Genomic DNA, 27,964 nt, shown 5'->3' on the forward strand with positions numbered 1-27,964 from the left:
GGGCTGAAGCTGCCTGGAGCTGCGAGACAGGGGTGGTCAAGGACTGCAGTCAGATGCGACAGATTGCCGTGGTGCGGAGCGCTCTGTGTGGCCAGGCAAGAGGTACATGCGCGCGGCTCTCTGGCGTCGTCATAAGCAGCGGTCGGTTTGGCCGTTGGCGGATTTGGGGGCAAGTGATTGGATTGTTGGTGGTGATATTATTGCTACCGTTTCCCGTGGCGCCGGCCGGGCTTGGGGGCTAGAATGGATGGATGGCTGTTTTTGGTTGCACTCGGCCGGAAGCCTGCTTTTCAAGACCTGGAGCCGGCTTGGAGGAGCTGCTCAAAGTTGTCGCGGCTGTTTTTGAGCGTCGTTTCGAGGTAATGCAGCTTCTTCTCCAGGTTGGCCGTGTCCGACTTTATCTCCTCGCCCTCCTTTGCCAAGCGCTGCTTGACCTCGCGGGTGGGGGTCAGGACGAACCTGGAGCTGGGTGAGAGGAGGCAATGACCAATGGAGGAAAAGTGGGTGGATGCTTACATCTTGCCGACGCCCTCGTAGACCCTAGTATCTTTGGGCAACGAGTCGACCTCGGTGGTGGTCAGCTGGAGCATGCGCTGCTCGCGGGCCTTTGCCGTAATCTGGGCCTTGACGAGGCCAATCTGCTGCTGCGAAAAGGTTGCCTTTTGCTCGATTTCTTGGAGGAGCTGTGACAGTTAGCAGCGTGCGATGGAAAAAAACGACTGTAGGTAACCCACCTTGGCCAGGGCCTCATTTGGAATGGCCATGGTTGGGAATATGAAGAGGTCGGGTGTCACTTGATGGGTGGCAGGTGGTAGAGGGTGACCGTGACCGGCGTGACCGAGACCGTGACCGTGACTGTGACCGTGACTGTGGCCGAGACCGACCAGACGGGAGGGAATTCCTGCCTGGGGCATGACGGGCGGATGGATTTACCCTCGGCCCGGGGCGCAGATCATGAGCATCCCATGTCATTCGTCATTCGTCATTCGTCATGTCCCGTCAGCAATTGACGGCAATTGCCCAACCCTAAAAGGTCAATTGAAGTGCTTTAGCTCCCGCAACTCTCTCGTCCTGCCCTGTTCCGTTCCTCATGCTTCCTATCTGAACTCTGGTGGGAAAAAAAAAAAAAAAAGAAAGAAAGAAAGAAAGAAAAGGAAGACGAAAATTAATAATTTATTTTCTCTCTCTTCTGTTGACATGTTCGTCGCTCCCCCGCCATGACCAATGGCGCTCCGCTCTGCCCACGCCGCCCAACCATCTCTCCCCTCGTATCCCGCTCTATCCGGCCCTCTGCAAGAAAGAAAAAAAAAAAAACACCATCCTGCGTCGTGGGCTGACCCTCCATCCTTATCCTTCCTCCCACCATGCCTGAGTGGCTCCCTTCCGTGCCCTATCCTCCTGCCGGTGACGGTTACTGGTCTCCTGTCACCTCGACCCTCAATTGGTGTGAAGAGGTATAACCATCAACCCAACAAACGCCCTCGCCCCGCTGCTAACATCTGCAGGACTACTACGCCACCATCTACAGCGCCGAGATCGTCAACACCCTGACCAATTTGCTATTCATGTTCCTGGCCATCAAGGGCATCACAAACTGCCTGGCCAACGACCATGACCGCATCTTCCTCATCACCTTTGCCGGCTACCTGTTGGTCGGCACCGGCTCGTTCCTCTTCCACTCGACCCTCAAGTATCCCATGCAGCTGGTCGACGAGCTTTCCATGATTTACACAACCTGCCTCATGTTCTACGCTACCTATTCCTACGGCAAGTCGCGCCACTACGCCCAAGCCCTCGGTCTCTTCCTTGTCGCCTTCGCCGCCTTCATTACCGGCTACTACCATTACCTGCAAGACCCGGCCTTTCACCAAACCATGTATGCGCTATTGACCGCCATTGTCCTCTTCCGCAGCATGTACGTCATGGAAGTGCACCTGCGGCCCACGCTCAAGGCCAAGGAGCGCCTCGACAACGGTCCCGAGCAGCGGCGCGTCGACAGGCGCGACCTCAACATCCTGCACACAATGTGGAAAATGGTTGCTTTTGGGTTGGGCATCTTTCTGGGCGGCTTCGCCATTTGGACCTTGGACAATGAGTACTGCGGGACCCTGCGGCGGTGGCGCAGAGACGTCGGTCTGCCGTGGGGTCTCTTGCTCGAAGGCCACGGCTGGTGGTGAGTAGTCCATACCCAAGCATGCGAGACTTCTGTCGCTAGCGTGCTTTGCTTGTTTTGGAGCTGTGCTGACACGAAACTTTTGTCCGCTAGGCACCTCATGACGGGCACCGGCGCCTACTGTTACATTGTTTGGGGCATCTGGCTCAGACACTGCCTCAACGACAAGCAAGACGTCTACGATCTGCACTGGCCCAACTTCTTCACCATGCCGCTCGTCGTGCGGCGCAAGCAGCGCTTCGAGCTCAACGGCGCCCCCACCGCCACGAAAAAGGAATTGTAAGCGGCATGCCGCGCTTTGCTCTGCCCGTTCTGCCGTCTATCCAGCAGCACGGGCCCGCCGCATGAATGCTATTCTTGGGGGCGCTGAGGCGTTGTACGCGAAAAAGCAACGCCGCGCGCTGCGCTGCGGCTGGGATATCATGCTTTCCGGGGCGCCGCACGGCACGGAGGGAGCGACGAATGAGGGCTTTCACTGCGGCTGCCAGGCTGACGCTCACTTTTGTGCGACGTGCGGTTGGAATGGCAGGCTGGACGACCCGACTAACTATCGACTTACCTACCTCCTCTCGACCACGTTGACCGCCTATTCAGCCGCTGCTGGCTGTGCATCTCGTTTGTGCAGGGGAAACGGATGATCAAGCAACAGCCTCTGCACCGTCTTCGTTTCTCGTGCCGCGTCCGATGGCTCGATTGGCACCCTTCCCTACCCCTACCTTGTTGGCTGAATGAACGTGGCGGCGCTGTACGAGACACTGCATGGCTTAGATGGAGATTGATCTCTTCGATCTTTCCTCCTCATCCCCTTTCCTCCTCCTTACCTACCGTCCGCATCATATCATGCTCCCTTAGACTCTAGAACTGTACACTCTCACACACATGAGACGCCCACTTCATTCATAGATGCCCTGCATACCATAAACACATGTAAATATCCGCATACTTCAATTCCTCCCCTGCATCTAAATTGGAGCTTTACCGGTTTTTTTGTTTCCGCTGTTTTCCATCATGACAATTCTCCATCCACTCGCCACGATGTTCCCCCTTACGGCTAGCGCATGCGCACGCCGCGGCGTTAGGGCACCCACCCACCTCACTTCAATCCTTAGCATGGTTGGAGGTTGAACAAGACGATATATTCTTCTGTTCATGCTTTGGCCTGTTTCCCGACTACCTGGTGGAGGGACGACATACTGTGTCTGTGGCTGTTTAGATTTGAACGTCAGTCTCGAGGTCCTGTGGTTCCAATCCCGCCATTTCGCGGCGGACAAAAGCTTCAGCGTGACGTCCTGCTGCTGTGCCTCTCCATCAATTCTACGCCTCCACTCTCATCACTCGCCCACAACGTCTCTACCTCTCCGTCTAACACGCAGAAGACAAAAATTCGGAGCAAACCACACACCAAAAAAGAACTTGTATCCCAGTCCCGTCTCCCGGCAGACAATGACATGGTAACACTAATGGCAGGAAGAGCATCTTCCATCCTCAGCCATTATAAGCTTGTCTCCAGCCGTCTGACGAGTTACGAAAGTAAGGAAAGTAGCGAAGGTTTTATACCTTGACACTCACAGGCCCAAGCGAGGGCAGAAGGAGCAACTGGGGGCCAAACATGTGCTGCATGTGTTATAACGTCAGGAGGCGGCTGAGTGGTGGCAGTTGACGGCGCAGTCGAGTCATGAGACCGAGTGACGACGGAAGCGGACGGTGCGGGCGTGTGATTGACGCGAAGCTTGCAGCGTGGTCGCATGTGCTGGAGCGCGGCGGAAGTATAAAATGTCTCGCTTCGTTGCCGTGGCTGCTGTGGATGAGCCGGTTGCGTGTCTACGGGCTTCGCAATAACAGCAGTCGGAAATTCACTGCTGGAGGCGAAACTTGACCAGCTAAAGTCACTTTTGTTTAGCTTGTCGTTTTTGTTCGCATGTTCGGATCGACGGCTCCCTGAGTTCTTTTGAGACAGTTAGCTTTCGTCGCTGTGGCATAATGCTGGATTCCATTAATGCTACGTCTCACCGAGATCCTCAAAAATTATACTCTCCCGCCGGTTCTCAGCATCAGTGATTTTTAAGTGTAAGAACGTAAGATAGATGGGAGATTTTATTTAATTACTAGGAGATTATATTTACTCTTCCCCTTCAATATGCCCTTAGCTAATAAGGTCTCTAAGATTCCCTTACTATTCTTGTCATCTAGGCTCAGCATTTCACATATGAACAGAATCAATTTTAGATGCTAAGGTAGAAAAATAAGAATTAGACCTGTTAGCAGGCTACCTAGCCAAAAGTTACAGAACGTTATGGAAACTTCCACTACTAAAATCCGACAGGAGAGTACATCATCTAAGGGAAAAGAGAAGCGTGCAAGTTTTCTGCAGAACAGGTGCCCTTAAAGTAATCGGTGCGAATAATGATGAGTGGAAGAAAATTTTAAGCTATTTCTGTCTGTGTTAACTTGTACCCTCCTTCCGTAGTTTTAAATCTCCTGAACCGTAGACCGTCCCGTCGATCCGCGCTGCCTTTCTCCATCGCTACACAACACCGACGCTCCGCAGCAACATGTCATAATATCATCCATTCCTGTCAACAGCTTCCCGATGTAAAAGCGCCTAAGTCCCCACATCTCGCGCTGAAACGCAAGGAGAAAAAAAAAAAAAAAACATAAATGTAAAGCCGTGGTCTCGGAACAAGAACAGTGCGGACAGGTTGAGTTTACACTTTCCTGCTTGCTGCGGAGTTGTTCTGCGGACGCTAAACAAGGAGCATTAAGCGAGACGTTAATACCTACGAACACTCTAGGGCTGTCACAAGCGCAGTTCATGGAAACATGCACGTGGTAGTCGTCATGTGCGGCGAATTTGGTGAAGTTAGAGGCAGGGGTAGGGGCTGTGACGTTTGAATTCAAGGTCCCTTTTTTGCGCAGCCCTACAGCGACACAAGACAGTATATTTCAAACCTTAAGGTAGATTAACACGGCCATCTACACTGCTACTGCTTTGTCTAGAAAGAAAAGCATCGGAAAGATAAGCCTTTATCTGCCGGTTCGGTTGCTACGACTTGACTTTGCGGCTGCCCCTAGATTTACGGGTTAGTAGACGACGATACTTCGTACTTTTCGAGGCGATGCTGAACTTCGTCATTAGACTCGTCTTTCTAATTCATTAAGAGTCATTGATGCTTTTCACTATCGTCTCCTACCATCCGTCACCCATTACTGCACGTAACGGGAATACTAGTATCGCTGTAGTGTCCCACCCTCCTACATCATTAAACCATCTAACAGGTAAATAAAAGCGCAAACGTCGTCCTAATAATGCTTCCATCCTTAATGTGGTCGAATTGTCCTTATGAGTGGTAGATTCGAAGCGAAGCGCGAAGTGTTTATACTCGACGTCACAGACTTACGTGGAACAGATTTCGGAGTCTAGGCATTAGTTTAGCGCGTGGAGGGCTGCTTCGTGCGCGTGATAAGGCTCATAAGTTTATCAGTGTCTGTGGTATATAAGAATGACTTTTTCTGCGTTGCGGTTTCTTCTCTACAGTGCGGTCTGCTGGATCACTAGCGGAGTCAAGTTCGAATAAGAGCGTACTGGTTAGAGGCTCTTTCAGACGCAGACCTGACTTTGTTTCTTTTTCTTTCTGTTGGCTTCCTCGGTTTTCTTTCTTATTTCCTTGTAGCTTGATTCCTTCAAGCGGATCGAATATTCGAGATGGTCACTGTTGTTGCGACATGATGAAAATACTCAAGAAGACACAGTGATGATGACGAATCCGAATGGCTCAGAAACTGCCGAACTCGTCGAAGTGAGGCCTCACTCGGGCGGCTCCAAAGCAAAGAAACAAACAACAAAGTGAGCTCTTCAGTAAATTGGGCAGCATAGTGCTTCATCTTCCACTTTTTTGCAGCTAAAGATGTGCTGAAGCTTGTCCGACGATGGTTTATGGAAGCAACAGAGCGGTCATTTATATCCACCAGGGGCAGGATCATAAGCTCATTGAATGACGGCACCGAGGGTCAGAAGCGAAACGGAGAGACTCACATTACAAGCTTACGCCTGACAGCTGATTCATACCGTCGCACTCTTCCTCGTGATTCATACTGTCCAGGTATAAAAGCGCCCTCCCATCCAGCTCTACTAATCCACTGCGCATTAACTTGCCGAATTCTGTCAGGACAACAAAAACCTTCATCGGCGACAATGTACCCTCCGGGCGGTTCGCCGCAGCCCCCAGCGGCTCTGCTTTGGACATGAGTAAAAATCGATGATGCTGCGGATCTTCGCGATCTGAAATGGCCATTTTCAGCATCGAAGGTCAATGATGGAGAGCAATTCAAGTTGGTTTTACCTTATCAAATTCCTCAGCCACAAACCCAAAGATTTCGGGGGAAGCGGGCGGAAATCGAGTCACAATTTTCCGCGGACTGCAGAAAACAGTGACTAAGTATCCACCTCTCTTGCCCTTGGCTGATGCATACTGGTTTGATGACAAGTCTAAGGGGGGTCTAAAGGCGCTCTCTTTTACCGAGAGCCAAGCACATCTGCCATAGCTCGTGAATGACACGCTTTCTGCCGCCGGCTGACTTTCCGCACCTCGCACAGCCCCCTTCGACCACTCCTTGAGGTATAAAATCCTTCTCGCTTCGTCCTCTCTCTTTTCCACCAGCAAGTCTACTCTCTCGACTGAACACAAGCCCTGACAGCTTTTATACTGTCTGCTGTACTGTACGTCAACCATAGTTACTTTTATACCTGGTCTTCTGCCGCCAGCCTTGGAAATCTTAAGGTGATAAGTCGTCAGACCTTACAATAGAAAGCGGCGTTGGACATCATCACCAGGCAATAGAGAATCAACGAGATCATTTCCCAACGGAAACAGTCTCATGCGAAAGCGAAGGAGCTCCGACTTCGACAAAATGAACTAGAACCAAAACTGAAGCGCTGTAGAAAAAGCACAGCAGACAGTGAAACACTGCGTCTATGTTCTACGCCCGCAAGACAGTCACCTTCTCAACCGAGGGAGGTTTTTGTCGAGCTGTCTGCGTCATCAATGGCTTAGAAGAGATAGATGGGCTTACTTTTATATCCCGATCGAAGGTTACCAGAGCCATGGAGCTGGGACCGCGTCAGTAGACAGGAAGGCGTAGATAAGTCGCTTGTGATATGCCTGGACTTTAACGTCCCGCTGTTATGTGCGGAGCTTGTGATGATTCCCGCGAACGTATCAAAAGGTCGAGCTCGACGTCTAATCTGGCTTGCTCAGTTCAGAACGACTTTCATCCAACAAGTTTGCCTTGGCTTCCAGAAGACCCGGAATTCTAAACCACAACTACCATATCTTCCACTATTTTCCTGTCTTTGGTCTGGTTGTTTTGCGCACAACTTGCGGATCTGCCTAGGTGCAAGTCGACAAGTTGCGAGCTCATTGAATCGTTAAGGGATAGAGATGAGTCTATTCGTGGACGGTTGATGCTATGATTCAGCATTTTCATCGGTGCTAGTGATTCAGGGGTATTCGCCCCTTGAACCTCGAAAAAGATTGTCGAAGAATAGAACGACCGCAAGGAACCAAGACCGACAAGTGCATGGATGACATCGGAGTGTGTCAAAAACACAAGTCAGCTTGTGCTTCTTTGGACTGTCGACGCGCTGAGTCCAGCAAGTTGCACTTCCCATTCATGCGGCCAACGACGGCGACTCATACTCCTAGGCGCGTCCGAGCCCATTCACGAGACAAGGAGTCCCACTTCGCTGTCCCGTCAAAGCCTGCCACATACTGCGGAGAGTTGCGCGTCATGAGCTTTGCCGGAGTCGCTGGCTCCCGATACCCATGAGCCCATGACAGCCGCTCCACCGTCTAGCGAGTCGGACTGTGGAACAAATAACTCTCCTCTCCCAGCAACCTCGGATCAAGAGCATCGGGCTCGGCCCATCAGTTTTGGAGAAAGATCGAATCGTACACATGTGGTTCTCCCGGTGGACAAATCAAGAAGCGGTGTCCCGAGCCAAGTTGGCATGGATACTGCAAGAGAAGGAAACACAGCCAGAAAGTCTCTGAATGCCAGTTCTGTAGTTTTCAGAGCTCGCATGGCGCGGTATGTGGATTGAAAGATGCGGAAAGGGGAAGTTTTGTACTTCTGCGTCTGGCGGCTTCTGACTCATTTCATGTGCCGGACGGCCAGCGCGCCGGGAGTCACGCTGAGCTTCCACATGATTTACTGTCAGAAGCAGATTCCGGGCAGCTTGTGATGACTGCTGATCTGGGCCGCTGACAGACGCCGCGGAGGGTACATGAGCTCCCTCTGTTAGTCTGTTTGCCCACTTAACGCACAGCTCTGAGCGAGGCACTTCTATACCTGGCTGAGTCTGATGCACTCTGGTTAAACGATACAAACGATACCACACACACTGCTTTGGCCTTCGCTTCCGGCAACGCACCATATCTTTCCATCCTCCCCAATCTGCCTCGCCAGCCCTTCTGCCTCCATCATTATAACATAACGGTCCTAAACACCACCATAAACCCTCCTCACTGATCCCCAGCATCCCCACTCCTTCCCTTCCACCCTCCCCCTTCCTAATCCCACCCCTCATCCAGTCCTAAAACACCATAAACACCTAGAACCCTAGTATTTACCTACTAATAGTTTCTACTCACCTAGTTAAAAGTAAAGCCATCCTCTTTCTCTACTAAATAGATATAGGTAAGTTATCAATAGTTAAGAAAGAAAGTACAAAGAATAGTAATTTATAGAAAGGGAAGGGTATATATAGGCTAGTATAGCGTTATAATATAGTAGAGTATATAGTATATATAGAGGTATAGTAATAGAGGTATATAAGAGTAAGTATAATAGTATAGTAGGATGGTAGATAGGATAGATTCTTCTTAGTAGAGGCATGCATGGGAGCGGACGAATACTCCCTGGTAATGGCATTGTGGAAGAGATTGCGGGATGAATGCTCCACAGTGGAGGCGAAGAGTGAGAGCGGATGAGTGCTCCCAATAAAATAACATTCAAAATCAGAGTGCGGCACGAATGCTCCTCAGATTCCACGAAAGGCAGTGTATGTACCATGTACTTGTATGGAAGTAATGCTATACAGTATGCACAAAAAACGCCGCTTGATGCACCTCCTACACTCTTGCCCGCGCAAACAGCCTTTTGACGAAACCCCGCCCGGAATTCAACACTTGACCATCCTTCTCTAGAACGGCAGGCTGCGTGGTGACCAGGTGCACCGCTCCAACTGAGGTTCCTTCGGCCGCAGCAATACACTCCAGCTGGCCAATCTTCCATGCGCGCAGCATCCACATCATGGCGGCTGCGCCCAAATACATGAACGCCGTAAAGAGTTGAGCGCCGAGGTACTTGCCGCCATTGGAGGCGGTGATTTGCAGAGCAATGGCCTCAGAGAAGGTAGTGGGCAGGACGAGGACGACCCAGTTAATGGACAGCGCGGCGGGCAGCGTGGCGAGACCAACTGTCTCGGTTGTGACGGGGGCGACGACGGCCCAGTATGTGCCGGCGACGGTGCCTCCGAGGAGTGCAAACAGGATAAGGACGCCGTAACTCTTGGCCGGAATCCAAATGGCAAACGAAAAGACGGCGACGAGCAGCGTCATGCTGGCAGCCATGTTGAGCCGACCGACGGCATCGCTAAAGTAGCCGATGGGCGAGCGGCCGAGGGCCTGACCCAGATTAAGCACAGCACCCACCACGGAGCCCTGGTGTGCGGAGAGACCGATCGACGTGGCGTAGTTGGGGAGGGAGAAGAGTAGCACGATGTATCCGAGCATACTGAAGAGACCAAAGGCCAGAAGCAGCAGAAATTCGGGCCGCTTGAACAGCCGGTAGTCAAAGGCGAGCTGCGAACTGCCAATGAGCTTGTTGCGATCCTTGATGAGCAGCGCGCAGACAGTGTTGACCGAGAACGCGCAGATGCCCAGCACACGGAACGCCCAGCCCAACCCGATACGCTCAATCATGGCGTTTGTGGCTAGCGAATATGTCAGTCCGCCCAAGCCTGATCCTGATGCTGTGATGCCGTTGGCGAAGCTGCGCCGCGTTGTGAACCATTGCGGGACCACACCAACGCTGCCCACGAACAGGAAGCCCATGCCCCAGCCAAAGCATACGCCCTGAGTCAGAAAGAGGTGCCATATCTGGGTCGCAAATGAGGCGCATATGAGGGCCAGAGTCTCGAAGAAGACACCCACAAGCAGCGTTACGCGCGTGCCAAAGCGGCGGGTGGTAATGGTGGCGAGAGGCGAGACGAACAAAGCCTGCGAGATGGAAAGGCCGCCGATGATGGCAAATTGGAGGCGCGTGGCTCCAGGAAAAGTATTGTGTCTCAGGTAGTGAGCGAGGAAGATGCCATAGGACTGGAGACGGAGTTAGCAGAGTCACGCCAAAGTGATGTTGACTGACGCTGTTGATTCCCCACGTATGAGCATTTATCCAGAATGTTGCTATGCAACAGACCCAGCCATAGCCGCCATTGGGAGTTTCCTGGGGAGTAGCAAGTGGCTGGATGACTGGTGCAGGCTGGTCGGCGCCATTGGAGTTGTTCGGGGAGAATGATGGGGCTTCAGACGGAGCAACAGTGACATCGACAGGCTTTTCCCGAGGGGCGGCCATGACTGACAGAGGGCCGTTGCAAAGGGAGAGCCATGATGAAGTGGCAGAGGCAGAAGTGGGAGATTTTAGTCATCGTGTTAAATGGTGGATATCAAGTCTGACGGGGGCCAGTGCCTGGCCTGGAATTTTGGCGTGGGGAGGAGTGCCGTCTTTACCGCGGCCTGCGGGGAGAAGGAAATCGAGATTCGCAACTCCGCTGTCGGTGGATCGGCTGAAGATCAGTATTGTTAAGTGTACTGTGATGTATGTTTGCCAAAGAGAAGTGTTTAGTAATAGACTTGAACAGCTTTAGATAATCTTGTATGGTACCGTTGTTGGGCCTATTTATAGGAGTTATGTAAGTGCTTGTGTGAGTGTGTAGTAAGTCTGAAAGATAAGATAAGATCTAATTCCCCTACATTTACCCATATATTACATGACTACTTAGTTACGTGCACGGATTCAGTATTCACCTAGTTCGTGACTAAAGATCGGACGGACCCACTCATCCGTGATTGGATCCCGAAACGAATACGGACGACCTAAAGACGATCAATGACGCAAAAGGTCAAGGGAAATCCGGGGAACAGCGTCCAGACCGGGGGGAACAGGGATGCCTGAGGTTCCGGCGTTCCTTTCTTTGTCCAGGGGCGACGAACCATGGTTCGTTTGGGCGACGTGAGAGTGGTACCTTGCATAGTGACAGACGAACGACAGCGACTCCTGACAGCAAGCAACGATGGAGCAAACGCAAGGACGCGACAACTCAAGATGAATTGTACTCCAGTGGCAGTCAGCCCTGCGGCTGCGACAAGGACCGGGCCGGCGGACACGTCGAGCTTGTGTTGGCGTTGCTTGAGCGACCCCTACCACAACACCACCGTCCTCTCATCTTGGCGGCCCCAGTCATACTTACATTTCGACGTCCGATCTTTTGCATTCCTACCATTCGCTCGCTATAATATCCCGAGACTGAGCATTCCGGCCAAGGCTCAGGCTCCTCGTCGTCATCATGCTCCACCGCGCCCGCTCCAAAGACAAGGGCAGCGCTATCCCGGGCCCGACGTACATGTCCAAGGAGCAGGTCGGTGAGTGATTGATCGCTTCTGCATCTCTTGAATCTTCTAATTCCATGCAGGCAGCTATCTGCGCGACATTCGCTCCAACCGCCCTGCGCGCCCCGTCGCCCCGCGTCCTCTCCCAGCCACCTCGCTGCGCGACAAGTCCAACCCCAGCCCCGTCCCCAACTCGTCCTCTTTGCAACCTGCACGCTGCCAGAGCGCCCTCTCACATCGCGACATGTCGCTCAACTCTGCTACTCGTCGGAATCCCTTTCACCGCGCCGCCTCGAGCCTGGGCCGTCCGCTCGCCCGCGATCCCAAGGACGATGCCGCCCGCAACTCGTACATTGAGCCCGATCCCGCCAAAATCGAGAGAGCCTCGTCCGCCATGTCGGTTCGCTCGTCTCGCTCTACCGCAGAAAAGGCGTCATACAGGGAAAGCGGCATGCGTTGGATGGAGCGCCAAGAGGCTCACTCGCTGCGCCGTGCCCTCGAGGATATGGATGAACAAAAGGTCTACGACGACGCTCGCGACGAGGCGGCCGAGCTCGTTTGGAAACACCAGAACCCCAATGCTCCATATCCCTACACGGCCCACTTGCGCAAGGGCAGCCACGCACGAGCCCAAAGCTATGACACGGCATCGCATCATTCCAGCGGTGACAGCAGGATAAGTAGCGGCGGTTCAAAGTCGTCGTCTGCCGAGAGCCAAAAGGTCCCAGAACCAGAGTCCAAGCCCGAGCCTCCTCCAGGACCCAAAAAGAGCTACGGATCAATTTCCAAGGGTCACGTCTCGTTCAACATACCGCCTCCGGCGAGACGGCGCACCAGCAGCGGTTCGAGGAGAAAGGCGAGCGGGAGTCTGTTTAAGAACCCCAACGACAAGATTTACGAGGAGCCCGAAGAGGCTTCGTCCAAACCGGACGAGAAGCCGTCCAAGTTGCCAACCCACACCAGGAGGAACCCTTTTTCCAGGGCCAGGGACAATCTTGGACGCAGCAACACTGAGCCGCCGATGAACACTGAACGGAAGCTGTGGGATCGCTTCGAGATCCATCGCAACCCGCCTTCGCAATCGCGGAACGCGGGATACACGTCCAACGAGGCATCTCCCGCTGCAACGCCACCTCCCAAGTCGGAAAATGATGCGCCTGCTGAAGAACAAACAGATGGCAAGGAGATCCGCGGAGACGACATTCGAGCAGCAACGAGCATGAGGCTCAAGGACCGCAGTTCCAAGCTTCCTACCCCCAGTATGGTCAGTGACAGTCCGGGCAGGCCCATTGTCAGCTTTCAAAAAGACTACAAGCCCAAGGAGATTGAGCTCAAGGAGGGAAAGCTCCCTGAGCCTGTCGAGCCAAAGGCATACCCTCCAAGCCCGACCAAGTCCAGCTCTGCACCAGTGGTGCCGACGATTAATGTGCCCGACGTTCCCTTTTCCAAGAGTATTCCTACCATTAATGTCCCGGACGAATCTCCCATTCCAACCATTAATCTTCCGGAGGTCGGCGAAGACAAGCCAGCCCAGCGGCCTCTCCCTACCATCAACCTTCCCGACGACTCCCCATCAACACCCGTCATAAACGTCATCAACGTCACCGAAGACAAACCTGCCCAACGGCCGCTCCCAACCATCAACGCCCCCTCGACTTCACGCCCCCTGCCTGACCCCGCCACCGCCAAGGGTCGCCCCCTCCCCCGCCACGCCAACACCGCTCCTGTCCACCGTACCCCCACCAGCGTGCGAACAACGGCCCTCTGCGAAGCGTGCGCCCAACCCATCGCCGGCCGCATCGTCAGCGCTGCCGGTGCTCGCTTCCACCCCGAGTGCTTCCTCTGCTACCACTGCGGCGAGGCCCTCGAATGCGTAGCCTTTTACCCGGAGCCGGACGTCAAGCGCGCCGAGCGATTGGAGCGCATCGAGGCGCGGACGAGCGGCTACGACATGCCCGTCGAGTGGCCGACTGCGGAGGAAGACGGCGATGCCGGGCTGCGGTTCTACTGCCATCTCGACTACCACGAAATGTTTAGCCCGCGATGCAAGAGCTGTAAGACGCCGATTGAGGGCGAGGTAGTTGTGGCGTGTGGAGCCGAGTGGCATGTTGGTCACTTCTTCTGCGCGCAGTGTGGAGATGTGAGTTATGCTGTTAGTCATTCGTATGTTGAGATGCTGACATGTTTAGCCCTTTGACTCGTCGACGCCGTTTGTAGAAAAAGATGGATACGCCTGGTGCGTCGACTGCCACACCAATCGCTACTCAACCAAGTGCAAAAAGTGCCGCAAGCCCGTCACCGATACGGTGCTCAAGGCTCTGGGCGCTGAGTGGCATCCCGACTGCTTCGTCTGCACCGTAAGTGCTCCCATGCTCACCCCCACAAATCCAAAAATCAAACTTTGGCTGACGTTGCGTAGGAGTGTTCTGCCTCTTTTGACGACGGCCGCTACTTTCTCCGCGGCGCGACCAAAGACCCGGTGTGCGTCAGGTGCGAGGAGCGGAGGCTCAAGGCATAATGTCTTGGTTTCCGCTTTGTCTTTGTACACTCCAACCACTCATCGATGCGTAATTGGTGACGACTAGACTCCCCTGCCCTACCTACCTAATCGCCTTTTGGTACCTGTACAGCGAGCGCTCGGGCGTACGGCTTGACTACACACTGCATCTTGCATTGATCGATAAACTCACAAACACTTTTGCATAATTTCTTTTCGCGCTGCTTCTTCAGTCTGACAATACATAAATCACGCTGCTCGCGCAATTCTTTCCATGTCATCTTTGCATGTCTTCCTTTCCCTTTGCACTTCCATCTTGCTCAATTTGGCACCCTCTGTCCTACTTTTTACATGTCTCACTCGTCCGTCTGCTCTTCATAGCAACTACTATCATCACCATCAACAACAACAACTTCCATCAACAATTCTCCATTCGCCGTCCACCGAACGGACACTTTTCGCATGGCTCCCGCTCCAGACTGCCATGCTCGCATCTCTCCACCGGCGAAGGATGAGTTTAATCACCATCACTTTCTCAACCTTGATTCTGTCCTTGCTCTCTCTCCCTCCGGCTTTTGGTCTTGACTCTGATTCCTTTTTTGCTCATTTTGCATATACGGCGCCGGACAGGGCGGCGTTGTAGCGTTGAATACAGACTGCCTGCTTTTCTTCTGTTTGTTTGTTTGGCTCGTTGGCTAGTTGCGCTGCTGTTGGTGGCGGCGCCGTGGCGCAGTGCCCAGCGGCCGAGCGTGGCGTGGCGGGGCGGGGCGCTGCGGCGTGGTGGCGGGTAGCTGTTGGGTTGAGACGACGTCGGAGATAAATAATTACAAACTGAGGTGTTTCGACCTTGCCTTACCTTCGCATATCCACATGTGCTGACTGCCGCTCCCCTCGATTACATATCTTTGTGATGCGCGAGCGACTTTTCCCCTATAGTCCCGCTCCTCTTATCCTTTCCCTCCTCTCCCCTCTCCCTTCCTCCTAAAGTCGCGCGTGAAATCAGCGTAAATAAATAAATAAATAAATAACACCTTAACTACCTACTAACCTACTAACGTAAGGAGATAGATACTAGGCACTATATACATAATTAAAGAACGTAAATACGTATGTGAGGGACGCTACTAATAAGGCATAGTAGTAGTAATATTAGTAGTAAACTATTAAGCACGTTTATAATTACCTACTTCTAGTTACATAAAGAAGTTATTTAAATAGATAGTTATAGAGAATAAGATAATATCTTCCTCTTATTATATAACTAATTATATATATAAAGATACCTACTTATCGATAATTAGTGACTATAGGGTATAATTAGTTAACTTAACTACCTATATATCTTACTAAGAACTATAGAAAATAAGATAGATAGATAGATAGATAGATAGATAGATAGAGCGTAAAGAATAAAAGGAAGGGGGGAGGGAGAGTAGGGTTTAGGGATAGAATATAGGAAGCGGGATATTTATTAGCTTTTAGTAGGAGCGAAATAAAGTATTATGTTACTCTATGATACATATTCCTACGAGACAGAAAAGCTGCCTGATTGCCTACTTTCGATGCCTATGTATGCATACATGTACGTACATGTCTGCCAAGGAAGCGAGCGATGTACAAATGACACAGCGACATACTTACTGATGCACCAGTTCCCGCCCGTTTCGTGCAACTGTCCGCGTGTGTATGTTTATGTGCATGCCGTCATATCCTGCTTCTTGCTAAGAACCTCATCATGTCCATCCTCTCTTGTTATGTGCAGTCGACGCCGCACCGCACCATCCCGTCAATGCGCCTCTCTTTCGTCACGCGATGGCTATGCGGTCAGAGCCAGAGGGTATGGCATCTTTATTACTAAAAGATCGTTTGGCGGCTGAAGGAAAGCCACCGATTCGCCACCAAGTTATGTCGATGCGTTTGGAGAAATGCGCCCGATGCTGATGCAAGTGATAGGTAGACCCAGCGGCGAGGCTTCACGGCCAGGCGGGCAAAGGCTGACGTCTAGAAAACTTAGGACGATGACGGCCCGCGTTAATTGCACTTTTCGAGCTCCGCAGAGCCGGGAGAGTGCTTGCCGCTGCAATTGAATACGCTGTCGGCTATGGAGGTGACGATGTGCTCAAGGTCCCTTTTTGTCCTTCTTGTCGTCTGTCTTGGGTTTTGGCTTGGTCATCTTTGGCGGCGGCGGCCATTGCGGCGCGGGGACGCTGAGGAGTCGACAAATGTCCTGGATCGCGTCAATGACACAAGTCCCACATTGGTCAAGAAACTCACCTTCCGCCTCTCCCTAAAGTCGTCGTACAAGGCCCTCCAGACGTCGCGGTCCCTGCAGCCGGCTTCGTCTGGCGTGCCCGGCTTGATTTTGCATTTTGGCAAGACCTCTGGAAGCAACTTATTTGGCCACATGATCCAGGGCTTGGGCAGCGGCCAGTCGGAAAAGTGGACGACTCGCGTTTCGGCCAGAGCCTCGTCAACGTCCCAAAATTCGTAGTCGTTGCCGTGGTAGTTCGAGTGGTCCTCGTTGCGGAGCTCGCCCGTCAAGAGTATCGAGCCGCGGTGGGGCAGAATCATGACCGAGTCTTGGTAGCGGTCGTTGAGAATTTCCATGTCGAAGCGGTGCACTTGGCCCTCGGACGTGTAGGATGCGTGCATCAGCGCTTCGTATTCGGTGTTGGAAGGCTTCAAGACAACCAAGACCGACGTCAGTTTCTTGGTTTTGGGCAACTCCCAGTAGGCACGCGGCATGGCGACGGGCGTCTCTGGAAGGAAGAACAGGTCGTCCATATGCTGGAAAAGGGTGACGTCAGAGTCGAAATGAATGACTCGATCGTACTGCGTCTGGTTCCAGGCGAGGAACTTGTTGATGGAGAAGTCCCACGTCTCTTCCCACTCGTCCTCCTCCTTGCCCTTGGCCTTGAGGCTCTGCATGTGCATTGGGATGAGCTTGACTCGATACTTGTCCCGTGCCATGACCAGCAATTGGCTGTCCCGGTCATCGCTGGCCGTCACCTCCAAGTCCCAATTATCTGGATAAAAGAGTATGCGGTCGGCCTTGCTTCCGAGCTTCTCGAGGGCGTCGAAAGCCATGATGGAGTTGCAGAGGTAGGCGCCATTAGTGGCGTACTGGCTGTAGGCGTAGCGTGACCAGTCGACTCCGTCGGAAGACAAGCCATTGCGCAGCTTGCTCTTCTTTTTCACCTCGACCGTCGGGCCATGGGAATACCAGATGAAGACCAGGAGAAGGAGGGCGACAAAAGCGAGGATGCGGCTACGGCGAAAGGTGCGGGGGCGAGGATTCCAGTTTTGCGAGTTGCTGGGTGGAACATTGATGGACCTTGGGACTTTGGGATATGTGCCGGTCGGCATGCTGCAGTGGATTGGCAGAGGCCGAGGTGTTGTCACCAGAACTGCACATTGGATGGCGGGGACGTGGACGCGTCAGGGCAGGGCAGGGCAGGGCAGGTCGGAGGTTGACGGGTACAGGAAGCCGCCGCGCGGTTCCTGCGCCGGGAGGATGAACTTGGTTCCGAACGACGTCATGACTGGACTTGCGGTGGGTGAGGTGGCATTCGATTTCATTAGACTGGACAGTGCATCTGTTTCTACCGACTGAATCTCTCCCTGCCGACTATCTAAAGCCCCAAGCTCATCTTCTACACTCCCATTTTGGCCAGCTTTTCCACCTCATACTCGTACGCATCAACCTTGTACTTGGCAAACTTCCTGGCCGACAGCTTCCGAGCAAACATGATATCCAACTCCTCATACGTCCGATCTCTGGTTTCTGGCAACCGAAAGAATGCCCAAATCGCGCCAAGAAATCCAGTCGTTGCCCAAACAAATGCCGTCTTGCCCTTCAAATTGAACTCGGTTGGATTGACCATGTACGGCTCAGCAGTCGCGCAGCCAATGCTTACAACGTAGTAAGCGATTCGAGCCAGGCAAACCGACTTTGTGCGCAACTTTGCCGACGACGTCTCGCTGATGATGGCGTAGCAGATTGGTCCAATGCTCAAGTAGTAGGTAAAGAGCCAGCCCACGATCAGCCCTCCCATTCCAAACTTGCCGGCCTTGTTTTCGGTGCCAACTTCGACGAAGCCGACAGTCAGCATGATTGATGCGAGGGACAAGAGACCCGTGACGTAAATCTCGCGTCTCCCCCGGTAGCTCATGATGAACCAGCTGAGAATGGTCCCGACACATGCCATTCCATGGCCTCCAATGCTGAGCTTGAAGCTGAAGCTCGTTCCCAGGCCGGCCTGCTTGAAGAAGTATGCCGGGTTGCCTCCAAGCGCCGATCCGCTGAATGCCTGGCAGGCAAAAGTGATGCACACGATTTCGGTACGGCGTAAGTCGATGCCTTTGAAGCAGTCGAAGTAAGTGCTGCCAGACTCGATTTCTTTTTCGATCATTTCAGTGTGGATCATGAGCGCAACACTGGATTTTATCTCTTCGGGGGTGCGCTCATACGACAGTCGGGAAAGCGATCTCTCTGCCTCGGCGACCTTGTCACGTCGCACGAGCCACCATGGAGACTCTGGTGCGAACCAGAGAAGGATGAAGAGAGGAATCGGCCATCCCCACTGAAGGGCAAACGGAATCCTGCACGGTCAGCGACTACCACCAGGAGAGTCGAGAGAACTTACCGATATGCCCATTGAGACTTGCTGTTGGAATATCTCGACAGCACGCCCGACGCAATCAAGTGTCCAAAGCCCCAACACATGTTAATGTACACTGTGAGGTAGCCTCTGAGAATGAGGGGACACACCTCCGCTGCATAGGCCGGTGCCAGTGTCGCAAAAACACCCCAGGGAATACCGCACAGAATCTCGGCAACAAGAAGCATCTGAATGGATTTGGCAAAGAACGGAAGAAGAATGAATCCACAAATCAGCACCAAGTTTACCAAAAGGACCTTTCGGTATCCAAATCGATCAGTGAAATATCCATTGGAGAACGCGCCAATTATGGTCCCGCATGTGGTTGCATTGCCCAAGCCGATTTGCCACGGTCCACTGACTTGGTATCCCTTTTTGTGGTTGAAATAACGACCATACTTCTTGGAGAAGGCCGGCTGTGCAAAGAGCGCGCCGACGAGCGAAGTATCGTAGCTCTCCATGATGATTACAGTGCTGACGAGCATTGACCAAATGACTGCCTTGCGATGGCTCTTGATGGCCTGCCAAAGGGTTTGAGCGTGCTCACTTTGAGAGGCTTCTTGGGCTCGAAGGAGCATCTCCCTCTTGGAGACGGCGTGCACATCTTCGCGAATGAATTCGCCAATATTGTGGATGATATCTGTCTTGTCCATCTTCATTGAGATGATGAATTAGTCGACCGGAGTGGCGAGCAGATATTCTTCATCCAGTTATGGTCCAACGCTCTCTTGTCGACTATTTAGACTTTTGCTCCAAAGGATGGGAAAACGGCCGGGTAATCCGGCTAAAGACAATAGCTTTCGATAATTTAGGTTGCCCCCGCAGCGTCGGAATCCCGACAAGAAACAGGGTACCTGGTACTATTGATTGGGCCGATGGCTCGGGACATTTCGAAACCACTCATGGTCACCCTATCTTGACTTCATTCGCGCGTCCAATTGCAAAGGTCAATTGAGAGGCGTGCGATTCATAAAGAGTATCTTTGGCCGGTCGCTTTTAGTTTGAATGCAGCGTTGATTTTCTTGTCAAAATCAACACCGCTCGACCGTCTGGGATCTATGGGAATCAACAAAGGTGAGCCAAACAAGTTCCCCTCTCCCAAACCTTGCGGATGAAGAATGTCACTGACCCCTCGCCATTCCTGTTGCTGATTGGATCCAGTGTGTTTCTCGCAATGGCAAATGTCAAGTACTGTTCGTACCTCGGTTTCGACGGAGGGCGTCACTATTTGATCATTTTTCATTAAATAGAGGACAGTCATTGGATCTCAACCCATCCGAGAGTACACTCTAACAGTCAAGATCAGTCGCAGGATAGCGCAACATGTTCGTCGTCGATGGAACCAGACTGGTGTACCACTACGATGACGAAACAGTCTGGGTTGAACCCTGGGGCGCCAACGCTCTCCGGATCCGCGCCACGAAGCAGGCTCAAATGCCCACTGAAGACTGGGCTTTGGACCAGGCCCCGACCAATACAGCCGCTCCCGTCATCAGCATCTGCGAGACGTCAGCACACATTTCAAACGAAAAGATTCATGCATCTATCGGCTCGCGAGGCAAGCTAGTCATCACCAATTCCGCCGGCAAGACCCTGCTTGAAGAATACCAGCGCAACCGCAAGAACCTGCAGGACCCGAAATGCAGCGCCCTCAGCGTCGAAGCACGGGAATTCAAGCCGCACCTGGGCACAACCGACTGGCACCTGGCATACCGACTCGAATCGCAAGACCGCCATGAAAAGATTTATGGCATGGGACAGTACCAACAGCCGTTCCTGGACCTCAAGGGGCTCGACCTGGAGCTGGCGCAGCGCAACTCGCAGGCCAGCGTGCCCTTCGCCGTGTCAAGCCTGGGCTACGGGCTACTGTGGAATAATCCGGCCGTCGGGCGCGCCGTGCTAGGCAAAAACATCATGTCATTTGAAGCACTCAGCACCAAAGCGTTGGACTACTGGATCGTCGCGGGTGACTCGCCGGCGGAAATCGTCGAGGCATATGCCGCTGTGACAGGCACGCCTCCCATGATGCCCGAGTACGGCCTCGGCTTCTGGCAGTCCAAGCTGCGGTACCAGACGCAGGAGGAACTGCTCGAGGTTGCGCGCGAGCACCGACGCCGCAACCTGCCGCTCGACGTAATTGTCGTCGACTTTTTTCACTGGGCCAAGCAGGGCGAGTGGAAGTTTGATCCGACTTACTGGCCCGACCCAGTCGCCATGGTTGAGGAGCTAAAAGAGCTCAACGTTGAGCTCATGGTGTCCATCTGGCCGACCGTCGACAAGACGTGCGAGAATTACCCCGAGATGCTGCAAAAAGGCTACATAATCCGCTCCGACAAGGGGCTCCGCACCGCATACGAGATTACAGGTCAGCCGCCATACGTCGACTTCACCAATCCAGCCGCCGGGGCCTACCTGTGGGACAAGATCAAGAAAAACTACTATGACAAGGGCATCAAGATCTTCTGGCTCGATGAAGCGGAGCCGCAGTACACCATCTACGACTTCGACATCTGGCGCTACTGGAAAGGGCCTGTCCTGCAGATTGGAAACATTTACCCGCGCGACTACGCGCGCGCCTTCTACAACGGCATGCGGCAGAGCGGGCAGACCCATATCGTCAACCTGGCGCGTTGCGCCTGGGCCGGCAGCCAAAAGTACGGCGCGCTCGTCTGGAGCGGCGACATTGCGTGCAGCTGGCAGAGTCTGCGCTGCCAGCTGGCGGCCGGGCTCAACATGGGCCTGGCGGGCATTCCGTGGTGGTCGACGGATATTGGCGGCTTTCATGGCGGCGACCCGACTGACGAGGCGTTTCGAGAGTTGTTTGTGCGCTGGTTCCAGTGGGCGACGTTTTGTCCCGTCATGCGCATGCACGGCGACCGGGTGCCCAAGCAGCCGCAGCAGGGAGACACAGGAGGCGCGTGGATGCTATCCGGCGCCCCCAACGAAGTGTGGTCGTACGGCGAGGAGGTTTACGAGATTTGCAAAAAGTATCTCGAGATTCGGGAGAGCCTGCGCGACTACACGCGGCATGTGATGAAGGCGGCGCATGAGAGAGGCACCCCGGTCATTCGGCCTCTGCTCTACGATTTTCCCGCGGATGAGATGGCGTGGGAGGTCGAGGACCAGTACATGTTTGGAAGCAAGTTGCTTGTTGCGCCGATTCTGCATGCTGGTGTCAAGAGCAGGTCAGTTTATTTGCCGTATGGCGTCAAGTGGAAGACGTTTGAAGGTCAAGACTCTGTTGGATACGATGGCGGCCAGAAGATTGTTGTTGATTGTCACATGGACTCGATGCCAGTCTTCTTGAAGCAGTAAGGTAGGCTTGGAGTATTTGAGCTTGAGCAAAATGGAATGCATTCTCAGTGAAAGATGCAATCAAATCTCTTCTTGTCCTGCGTCCGCAATATTTGGTTCGTTCCATTTTCCTTTCCCCGTCATGAAATCGATTTTCACCAACCGCTTCCCCTGCCAAATGCGCGCGCTTGACTTTATAAATGCCGCAAAATTAGACGCACCCCTCTCTTCCAGCGAGCTGAGATGCTTTTCGAGACGGTAAATCCACCATCTTCGCTTCAGCAAGGCCTACACGCCCCTCCCAAAAGACTCATACTCGGCGATAGACTCCTCAACCTCCGATATCTCATCAATAGTCCCCTTCAGAAGGTCCTTCATCTCGGCCATATCATACTTGGCCCGTTGGTAGCCCCTCCAAGCGCTATCGCACGGCGGACTGTTGTGTGCGAGCTTCCCGAGCGCGCTGGTCGTTTCTTTTAGGTTGTCGATGATGCGGAGAAGTTCCTCCTTGTCATTCTTCAGAAACTCCAGGTCTTGTTTGGCGTCGCGGATTTCTGCGCGCGACATGCGCTGCGTTGCGTTTGTCGTTAGTTGGTGTTGGACCGGGAGGAGAGGCTGGGCTGTCACTCGGGGATCCATACCGTGGTGTCCTCTGGTAGACCATCGCTGGTGTTGTTGGCGTTAGAACTGGCCTTTAACCAAAGTCAGCAAGGTTGGTTCAATCATGGGAAGGATGGCGAGTATACTAACAGCTTGACCAATTGCATTGTCGTCCTGGTATGGGGCAGAGCCATTCTGAGCTGGCGCCATTGCTGCTTCGGTTCTCTGAGAGAGCTGGCACAACAGGAGAGAATTTGGATGATGCCGTATCGTAGTGTGGGGAGGTTGAAATCCGTTGAGCGCAGAGGAAAAGAAGATGTCTGGTACTCGTCTGAGCTAAGCTGAATCGGGAACTTGAACCACAGAAGGTGTTGCCAAAGTCCACACAACCCGCGACACGAGCACAACCAAGTTGAAAGGGTATGTGATGACCATTCGTTGACCATTTGATCGAAAGGCGAGCTAAGTCCTGCCATAGAGCCCTTCCTACACGTCACTCTGGACATCGACGTCCTTGCCGACCACCACCTCCTCGTCCGCTAGCACACCATCTCCGCGCCGCAAATACATCAAAAACGCAAAACAAAGCCACATAGTCGTATTCAGCGCACTTAAATGCCCATCCCTCTCCTCAACATTCCGCATAATCTCCCTCTCAAACTCGGAGCCGGGCAGAGACTCATGCGCCGCGATGGCTCGGTGGACCAGCTCGTGCAGCTCGCTTTGCATGCGCGCCAAGGCGGCGCGCATGTGCTCTTGCTGCGCCATTGCAAAGGCGAATGCTGCTTTGGCGCGCCCGTGAGCGCTGTGGTGGTATTTGGGCACTTTCGAGCCGTAGATGCGCCACCATGTCTGGGCGGCTTCGGTTTCCTTTGGTGGGTAGAAGAGTCAGTGAGGGGAGCTTTTGCAAGTACTAGCGGTCTTCTCGAGTTGACATGCTTTGGCGCGCTTGATTTGGACTCACAATTGCTCGTAGCGATTCATTCTGGACATCGAGGTCAGCCGGCGCATTCAAGTCATGCGACGCGCGTCAATCGATTCACTCACCCTCAGTCCTTCTTGCGTCTGCATCATCTTCGCGTTGGCGAGTTCACATAAACTGAATTGAGAATCCAGCACTGCGCTGCAGGAGACCCGAGGAGCCCGACGAGCGAAGGCGGAAGCGCCATATGCCGCAATAAGTGAGGAGGTAGGCGCGCGTGGGAGATTGCGACGAGCTTCATGAAAGTTACTATCGCAAAGGTTGTTGTTGGCGCGCGGACCAATCAGCTGCCGCCTCTTGCGCATAGTCGTCGCAATCACTGCACTTGCGGATATTCAACAACGTAATGTCAACCACCGTGACAAGGAGCCGAGGTTTGCGATAATCTGCGCATTCAAAGGTGAGGCGAGCTCGACCTGCTGCACGATACGAGCAAATTTGTCTGGATTTGGAAGGCGAGGTTGCGCTTGGGCAGAGCAAGTGACGTAGGGAAAAGTAGTTAAGCATGAACAACGATGCGAAAGTCAGTGGATAGACGGGTCATCGATCTTGATCATTTGTTTCTTCATGAGCTGGGAACACCTGTTTCCTTACTACATTCCGGCCCTTCTGTGACTTCCATCCATTTGTGATGGCAACACGAAGCGCAGATCCCAACCCATCATGTATTTCCCGGTCAAGAGTAACACTTTGCTTGAGTTCCGAAGACCCGCGACGCCTCCAGAAGACTTAGGGTGATATCATCAAAGGTGTAAGGGGGCTGAAAGAGACGCTACTTTGCGCGCTGACTGGCCAAGTCGGCGTCAGACTCCATGGAAGGAGAAAGCTTCTTTTTGGAAGGCTCTTGACACGCGGCGGCGAATTTCTCTTTGAAGTCGATATCGTTCCTCTCCATAGCAGCATGCATCTTTTGGACGGTGGCAACCTCCTCGTCGGTAGCGGCAATCTTGACCTCAAAGTTCTCGGTGATGGTGCATATCTTTTCAACGAGCTCCCAAAGGCGTTCGATCTTATTGTCAGCCTGCTCCACAAGCTCGGTGAAATATTCCAAATCCTCTCTCTCATCGTCGACCTGAACTCCCGCGGCTTCAGCCAGCTGCTTGACGTGGGACTTGAGCTTCGCGTTTTCAGTCTGCACAACCTCGGAGAGCTGCTCGGTGTATTTGGCTTCGCAAAAATTCGGCATCGGAAGAGGTTCATCGTGATCGTTGAAAGTCGGCATCTCAGGCACCTGGTAAGAGTCAGTACGCTCCGCGCAAGGGGTGAGCGGTAGACGCGCGTCCACTCACCTTGAGTTCTTCCGCAGTGGCTAGCATCTCCTCGGACTTTTTGGACGCCTGGTACTGATCGTACTTGGCTTGAGGGGTATACATGTCCGCGCTCATGTGAAGCGTTGGGGAGAGTTAAATTGGGTAAGTGGATTGGTGGTGGTGAAGTGGAAAAGATTTCTTCACGGCTTGAGCAAAAGAAGTACATGTAGAGGGCGTCGTGCACTAGTCCTGGTCAGCTACGCCTTGCGCTGGCAACCAGCAGGCGTGAATGGCATGATGAGCGGCGCCTTGTATGCAAGGCAGCATCGGTGATTCTCAAAGCTTCTGGAGAATCTGAGCTAGAGTGTATGCGCCGGCTTGTGGCCTGAGACACTTGAACACTCAATGGACAAGGGCGAGAAAGAAGTTGTCAGAGTGAAAGAGTTTGATCAGAGCAAGCTAAGAAACTCAGTTATCTCACCCAACCTGGTCCTTTAAAGACTAAACAATTCCATCCAGCACGTAAACTCTGACACCTTCCAGTCAGCGTCATCCGATGTTAAGGATGCCGAAGCAGGGAGACAAGCCTACCTTGAAAGATGCGAACATCTGCTTCAAACGTTCGAGTTCGAGTGGCAGTACGCGTCTTCTGGATCTGGTCGATGTTGCGTTGTGCGTTTTCCTTGACGTGGGCAGTGAGGATTTTGACTATCTTCGTCTTCTCGGCATTGTTGGATTCGAGCTCGGCGATGGTGTCGCGAAGATTAACGATCGTGGCATCGGTGTCACCAATCTTGGTGTCTTCAGTGGAGGGATGAGGCAGCTGATCACGCAACAAAAAGTGGTCAGCGAAGCCAAAGCAAACAGAAATTGCAGAAGTGCACTCACCTTGGGCTCCTCGCGAGCGTCCGACGCCTTGCTCTGATCAGGATGGTGAAGGTCCGACATCTTGGTCGTCAGTCGCAGAGAAATTCGATGCGATTGTGGGTGGAAGGTGTAGACAGGGAACGATTGCATCGAGCAGAGAGGGAAGTAGGACTTGAAGTAGAAGCACCGCCTGCACTAGGCCAGACTGGGGAGTCGGCAAACAGCAGCAGGAGCAGCAGCAAACGGCGAACCAGCGACGCTTGGACTGGCTTGCTTGCAAGGCAGAGTTTGCGATTTTGCGAATGGGGCTTGGAAGGGCAGACAATACTACGTGGGGGTAGTATTCTTGCGCTTGCTGGCAGCGTACTTGTGCTCCAGCGACCTTGGAGGCAAGCAAACATGCTGTGCAGAGGGCGCTTCTGAGACCGCAAAGCGAAGAAAGAAGGTATAGAGGAAGCAAATTCATTAAGCAAACCAGCCATACTCATCAGTTGGCCTGGTGGTATCCTGCAGGTGCTCTGTATTCACCCGTTCTCTTCCCTGAGATGGTGTTCTAACAGCTTCCAGCATCCCGCAGCCCTTGAGGCCTCACACGTTCTGCCTTGATCCAGCCCATTCTCAGTCCAGCAGCCGACATTCCATCGAGCGCACCGTGATCGTAGTATGATTCTCATGGAAGTCCCGACGCAGTCGAACACGTTTCAAAAGCGCTTGGTTGGGAGTGCATTAGTTCCGATTCGCCTTGGGGACGGTCAAGACCGCAGCGTCGACGTCTCGAGTTTGCGACGAATGAACTTGATCTTTTCACAGGTAGCCTGAGCAACATCTTCCAAGCGCAAGCCCTCCTTCTCAGCATCCGCAGGAATGGCACCCGCCTCCTTGGCCATCATCAAGATGACATCGCTGAATCCGTCGACGATCTTGAAATGGTCCGCGCGCAGCTTTCTGAAGATGTCCAACCAGTTCTGGTCCCTCTGACGCAACTCGAGGATGGCGTGAGATTCCTTCAAGGTAGCCTGGGCAATGTCTTCAAGAGGCATGCCCTCCGCCTCAGCGTCCACAGGGATGGCACCCGCCGCCTTGGCCACCGCAACGATTGCCTCGCTCAACTGGTTGACGATCTTGAAATGATTCTCGCGCAGCTCACCCAGCGCCTTCAAATGCTGCTGGTCCTTCTGACGCAGCTCGAGTACAACACGGTAATGCTCCGCGTTCTTGTTACGCAGGTTCTCCAATTCCGTCTCGACATTGGAAAGAGTGTTACCAATCCATGCAAGGGAGTCTCCGGTGACAGGAGTGGGCTTCTCGGCTTTGAGTTTGGCAATGGCCTTGTTGGCCTCGCGAATAGCCGCGTCCAAAAAGCTTTCTGTCTGCGTAGAGTGATTAGTCGGTGAAGTTGGACGGCAGCGCCGTGAGTGCACTCACCTTGGGCCTCCCTGGAGCTTTCGCTGCCTGGGCCTTGGTGGTGTGAGACTTGCGGTCTGACATGGTGACTGGAGTAGAGATTCAAAGGTGATCTGGAACGTGAGGTATGGGCAAATGTGTAGTTGAGTGGAAGTAGGTTCGTTGAATCGCCAGGTAGAGTGGGAGTCAGTTATGGTTAAGTAAGTAGTTGAGTTGAAGTAGGTTCGTTGAGTCGGCAGATATAGTGGGAGAAAGTCATCATCCGCACTAGGTATAACCAGGTCTCGGCGAGCAACGTCTCGGCGAGTAGAAGTTGAAGGCTCGACTTCAATATTTGACGCCAGTGCCTCGACCATCCTCAACAATCAACGAGCTATCGCGACCTTTTCCGAGCGTCAGCAAGCAAGAGATTGAACAAATCTGCAAAAACCAAAGAGACAGCGTTGGCATTCCCCTTGATTATGGAAAAGAAAGCTTCTCTGGAAAACGACCCCTGGATTACCCCCACCCCCATGCTGTCCGAATTCCTGGATGCCATGTCGTACGTGTCACACCCGTCCCCCGAGTA

General features: G+C 53.1%; 10 protein-coding genes across 10 annotated transcripts; 4 read left to right on the forward strand and 6 right to left on the reverse strand.

Annotated features, from left to right (window-relative positions):
• Nucleotides 1-24: 24 nt before the first annotated feature.
• IWZ02DRAFT_32197 (Prefoldin) lies at nt 25-953 on the reverse strand. The gene is made up of 3 exons (XM_066764188.1): nt 735-953; nt 517-683; nt 25-465 (listed from the first exon to the last, which is right to left on the reverse strand). Exons 1-3 carry the CDS (start codon nt 912-914, stop codon nt 291-293), a joined length of 522 nt encoding a protein of 173 aa, XP_066627584.1. The 5' UTR covers nt 915-953; the 3' UTR covers nt 25-290.
• A 1-nt stretch (nt 954) lies between these two features.
• Nucleotides 955-2,632, forward strand: IWZ02DRAFT_32165 (alkaline ceramidase-like protein). The gene is made up of 3 exons (XM_066764187.1): nt 955-1,454; nt 1,506-2,173; nt 2,267-2,632. The coding sequence occupies exons 1-3, from the start codon at nt 1,365-1,367 to the stop codon at nt 2,454-2,456; spliced, it is 948 nt and encodes a 315-aa protein (XP_066627585.1). The 5' UTR covers nt 955-1,364; the 3' UTR covers nt 2,457-2,632.
• Nucleotides 2,633-9,099: 6,467 nt separating this feature from the next.
• Nucleotides 9,100-11,024, reverse strand: IWZ02DRAFT_440847 (major facilitator superfamily domain-containing protein). Its single transcript, XM_066766864.1, has 2 exons — nt 10,598-11,024; nt 9,100-10,551 (listed from the first exon to the last, which is right to left on the reverse strand). The coding sequence occupies exons 1-2, from the start codon at nt 10,805-10,807 to the stop codon at nt 9,304-9,306; spliced, it is 1,458 nt and encodes a 485-aa protein (XP_066627586.1). The 5' UTR covers nt 10,808-11,024; the 3' UTR covers nt 9,100-9,303.
• A 617-nt stretch (nt 11,025-11,641) lies between these two features.
• IWZ02DRAFT_32303 (LIM domain protein) lies at nt 11,642-14,486 on the forward strand. Its single transcript, XM_066764190.1, has 4 exons — nt 11,642-11,874; nt 11,925-13,981; nt 14,031-14,198; nt 14,261-14,486. Exons 1-4 carry the CDS (start codon nt 11,799-11,801, stop codon nt 14,357-14,359), a joined length of 2,400 nt encoding a protein of 799 aa, XP_066627587.1. The 5' UTR covers nt 11,642-11,798; the 3' UTR covers nt 14,360-14,486.
• On the forward strand, nt 14,487-15,188 carry IWZ02DRAFT_32304 (uncharacterized protein). Its single transcript, XM_066764191.1, has one exon. It carries the CDS (start codon nt 14,613-14,615, stop codon nt 14,979-14,981), a length of 369 nt encoding a protein of 122 aa, XP_066627588.1. The 5' UTR covers nt 14,487-14,612; the 3' UTR covers nt 14,982-15,188.
• A 1,269-nt stretch (nt 15,189-16,457) lies between these two features.
• On the reverse strand, nt 16,458-17,704 carry IWZ02DRAFT_487051 (nucleotide-diphospho-sugar transferase; the record flags this gene model as incomplete). The annotated part of the gene is made up of 2 exons (XM_066769323.1): nt 16,458-16,565; nt 16,613-17,704. 2 exons carry the CDS (start codon nt 17,702-17,704, stop codon nt 16,458-16,460), a joined length of 1,200 nt encoding a protein of 399 aa, XP_066627589.1.
• A 174-nt stretch (nt 17,705-17,878) lies between these two features.
• IWZ02DRAFT_395147 (general substrate transporter) lies at nt 17,879-19,595 on the reverse strand. The gene is made up of 2 exons (XM_066765578.1): nt 18,985-19,595; nt 17,879-18,940 (listed from the first exon to the last, which is right to left on the reverse strand). The coding sequence occupies exons 1-2, from the start codon at nt 19,575-19,577 to the stop codon at nt 17,992-17,994; spliced, it is 1,542 nt and encodes a 513-aa protein (XP_066627590.1). The 5' UTR covers nt 19,578-19,595; the 3' UTR covers nt 17,879-17,991.
• Nucleotides 19,596-20,117: 522 nt separating this feature from the next.
• Nucleotides 20,118-22,449, forward strand: IWZ02DRAFT_32348 (putative glycosyl hydrolase). Its single transcript, XM_066764192.1, has one exon. It carries the CDS (start codon nt 20,323-20,325, stop codon nt 22,312-22,314), a length of 1,992 nt encoding a protein of 663 aa, XP_066627591.1. The 5' UTR covers nt 20,118-20,322; the 3' UTR covers nt 22,315-22,449.
• A 930-nt stretch (nt 22,450-23,379) lies between these two features.
• Nucleotides 23,380-24,180, reverse strand: IWZ02DRAFT_429610 (uncharacterized protein; the record flags this gene model as incomplete). The annotated part of the gene is made up of 3 exons (XM_066765999.1): nt 23,380-23,763; nt 23,858-23,878; nt 23,941-24,180. 3 exons carry the CDS (start codon nt 24,178-24,180, stop codon nt 23,380-23,382), a joined length of 645 nt encoding a protein of 214 aa, XP_066627592.1.
• Nucleotides 24,181-26,579: 2,399 nt separating this feature from the next.
• IWZ02DRAFT_32352 (uncharacterized protein) lies at nt 26,580-27,741 on the reverse strand. The gene is made up of 2 exons (XM_066764193.1): nt 27,418-27,741; nt 26,580-27,362 (listed from the first exon to the last, which is right to left on the reverse strand). Exons 1-2 carry the CDS (start codon nt 27,478-27,480, stop codon nt 26,745-26,747), a joined length of 681 nt encoding a protein of 226 aa, XP_066627593.1. The 5' UTR covers nt 27,481-27,741; the 3' UTR covers nt 26,580-26,744.
• Between the last annotated feature and the right edge of the window lie 223 nt (nt 27,742-27,964).

Source organism: Phyllosticta citriasiana (genome assembly GCF_038021145.1).
Source record: "Phyllosticta citriasiana strain CBS 120426 chromosome Unknown IWZ02scaffold_1, whole genome shotgun sequence".
NCBI lineage: Eukaryota > Fungi > Ascomycota > Dothideomycetes > Botryosphaeriales > Phyllostictaceae > Phyllosticta > Phyllosticta citriasiana.

Coding starts and splice junctions, on each gene's coding strand:
- IWZ02DRAFT_32352 (XM_066764193.1), bottom strand. CDS start 27,480: ATGTCAGACCGCAAGTCTCACACCACCAAGGCCCAGGCAGCGAAAGCT. Junction 27,363..27,417: donor AAGCTCCAGGGAGGCCCAAG/GTGAGTGCACTC, acceptor CACTCTACGCAG/ACAGAAAGCTTTTTGGACGC.
- IWZ02DRAFT_395147 (XM_066765578.1), bottom strand. CDS start 19,577: ATGCTCCTTCGAGCCCAAGAAGCCTCTCAAAGTGAGCACGCTCAAACC. Junction 18,941..18,984: donor AAGTCTCAATGGGCATATCG/GTAAGTTCTCTC, acceptor CTGACCGTGCAG/GATTCCGTTTGCCCTTCAGT.
- IWZ02DRAFT_32348 (XM_066764192.1), top strand. CDS start 20,323: ATGTTCGTCGTCGATGGAACCAGACTGGTGTACCACTACGATGACGAA.
- IWZ02DRAFT_32197 (XM_066764188.1), bottom strand. CDS start 914: ATGCCCCAGGCAGGAATTCCCTCCCGTCTGGTCGGTCTCGGCCACAGT. Junction 684..734: donor CAAATGAGGCCCTGGCCAAG/GTGGGTTACCTA, acceptor TAACTGTCACAG/CTCCTCCAAGAAATCGAGCA. Junction 466..516: donor TACGAGGGCGTCGGCAAGAT/GTAAGCATCCAC, acceptor CCTCTCACCCAG/CTCCAGGTTCGTCCTGACCC.
- IWZ02DRAFT_32303 (XM_066764190.1), top strand. CDS start 11,799: ATGCTCCACCGCGCCCGCTCCAAAGACAAGGGCAGCGCTATCCCGGGC. Junction 13,982..14,030: donor TCTGCGCGCAGTGTGGAGAT/GTGAGTTATGCT, acceptor TGACATGTTTAG/CCCTTTGACTCGTCGACGCC. Junction 14,199..14,260: donor CCGACTGCTTCGTCTGCACC/GTAAGTGCTCCC, acceptor GACGTTGCGTAG/GAGTGTTCTGCCTCTTTTGA.
- IWZ02DRAFT_440847 (XM_066766864.1), bottom strand. CDS start 10,807: ATGGCCGCCCCTCGGGAAAAGCCTGTCGATGTCACTGTTGCTCCGTCT. Junction 10,552..10,597: donor ATACGTGGGGAATCAACAGC/GTCAGTCAACAT, acceptor CTCCGTCTCCAG/TCCTATGGCATCTTCCTCGC.
- IWZ02DRAFT_32304 (XM_066764191.1), top strand. CDS start 14,613: ATGTCATCTTTGCATGTCTTCCTTTCCCTTTGCACTTCCATCTTGCTC.
- IWZ02DRAFT_32165 (XM_066764187.1), top strand. CDS start 1,365: ATGCCTGAGTGGCTCCCTTCCGTGCCCTATCCTCCTGCCGGTGACGGT. Junction 1,455..1,505: donor CCCTCAATTGGTGTGAAGAG/GTATAACCATCA, acceptor TAACATCTGCAG/GACTACTACGCCACCATCTA. Junction 2,174..2,266: donor CTCGAAGGCCACGGCTGGTG/GTGAGTAGTCCA, acceptor TTTGTCCGCTAG/GCACCTCATGACGGGCACCG.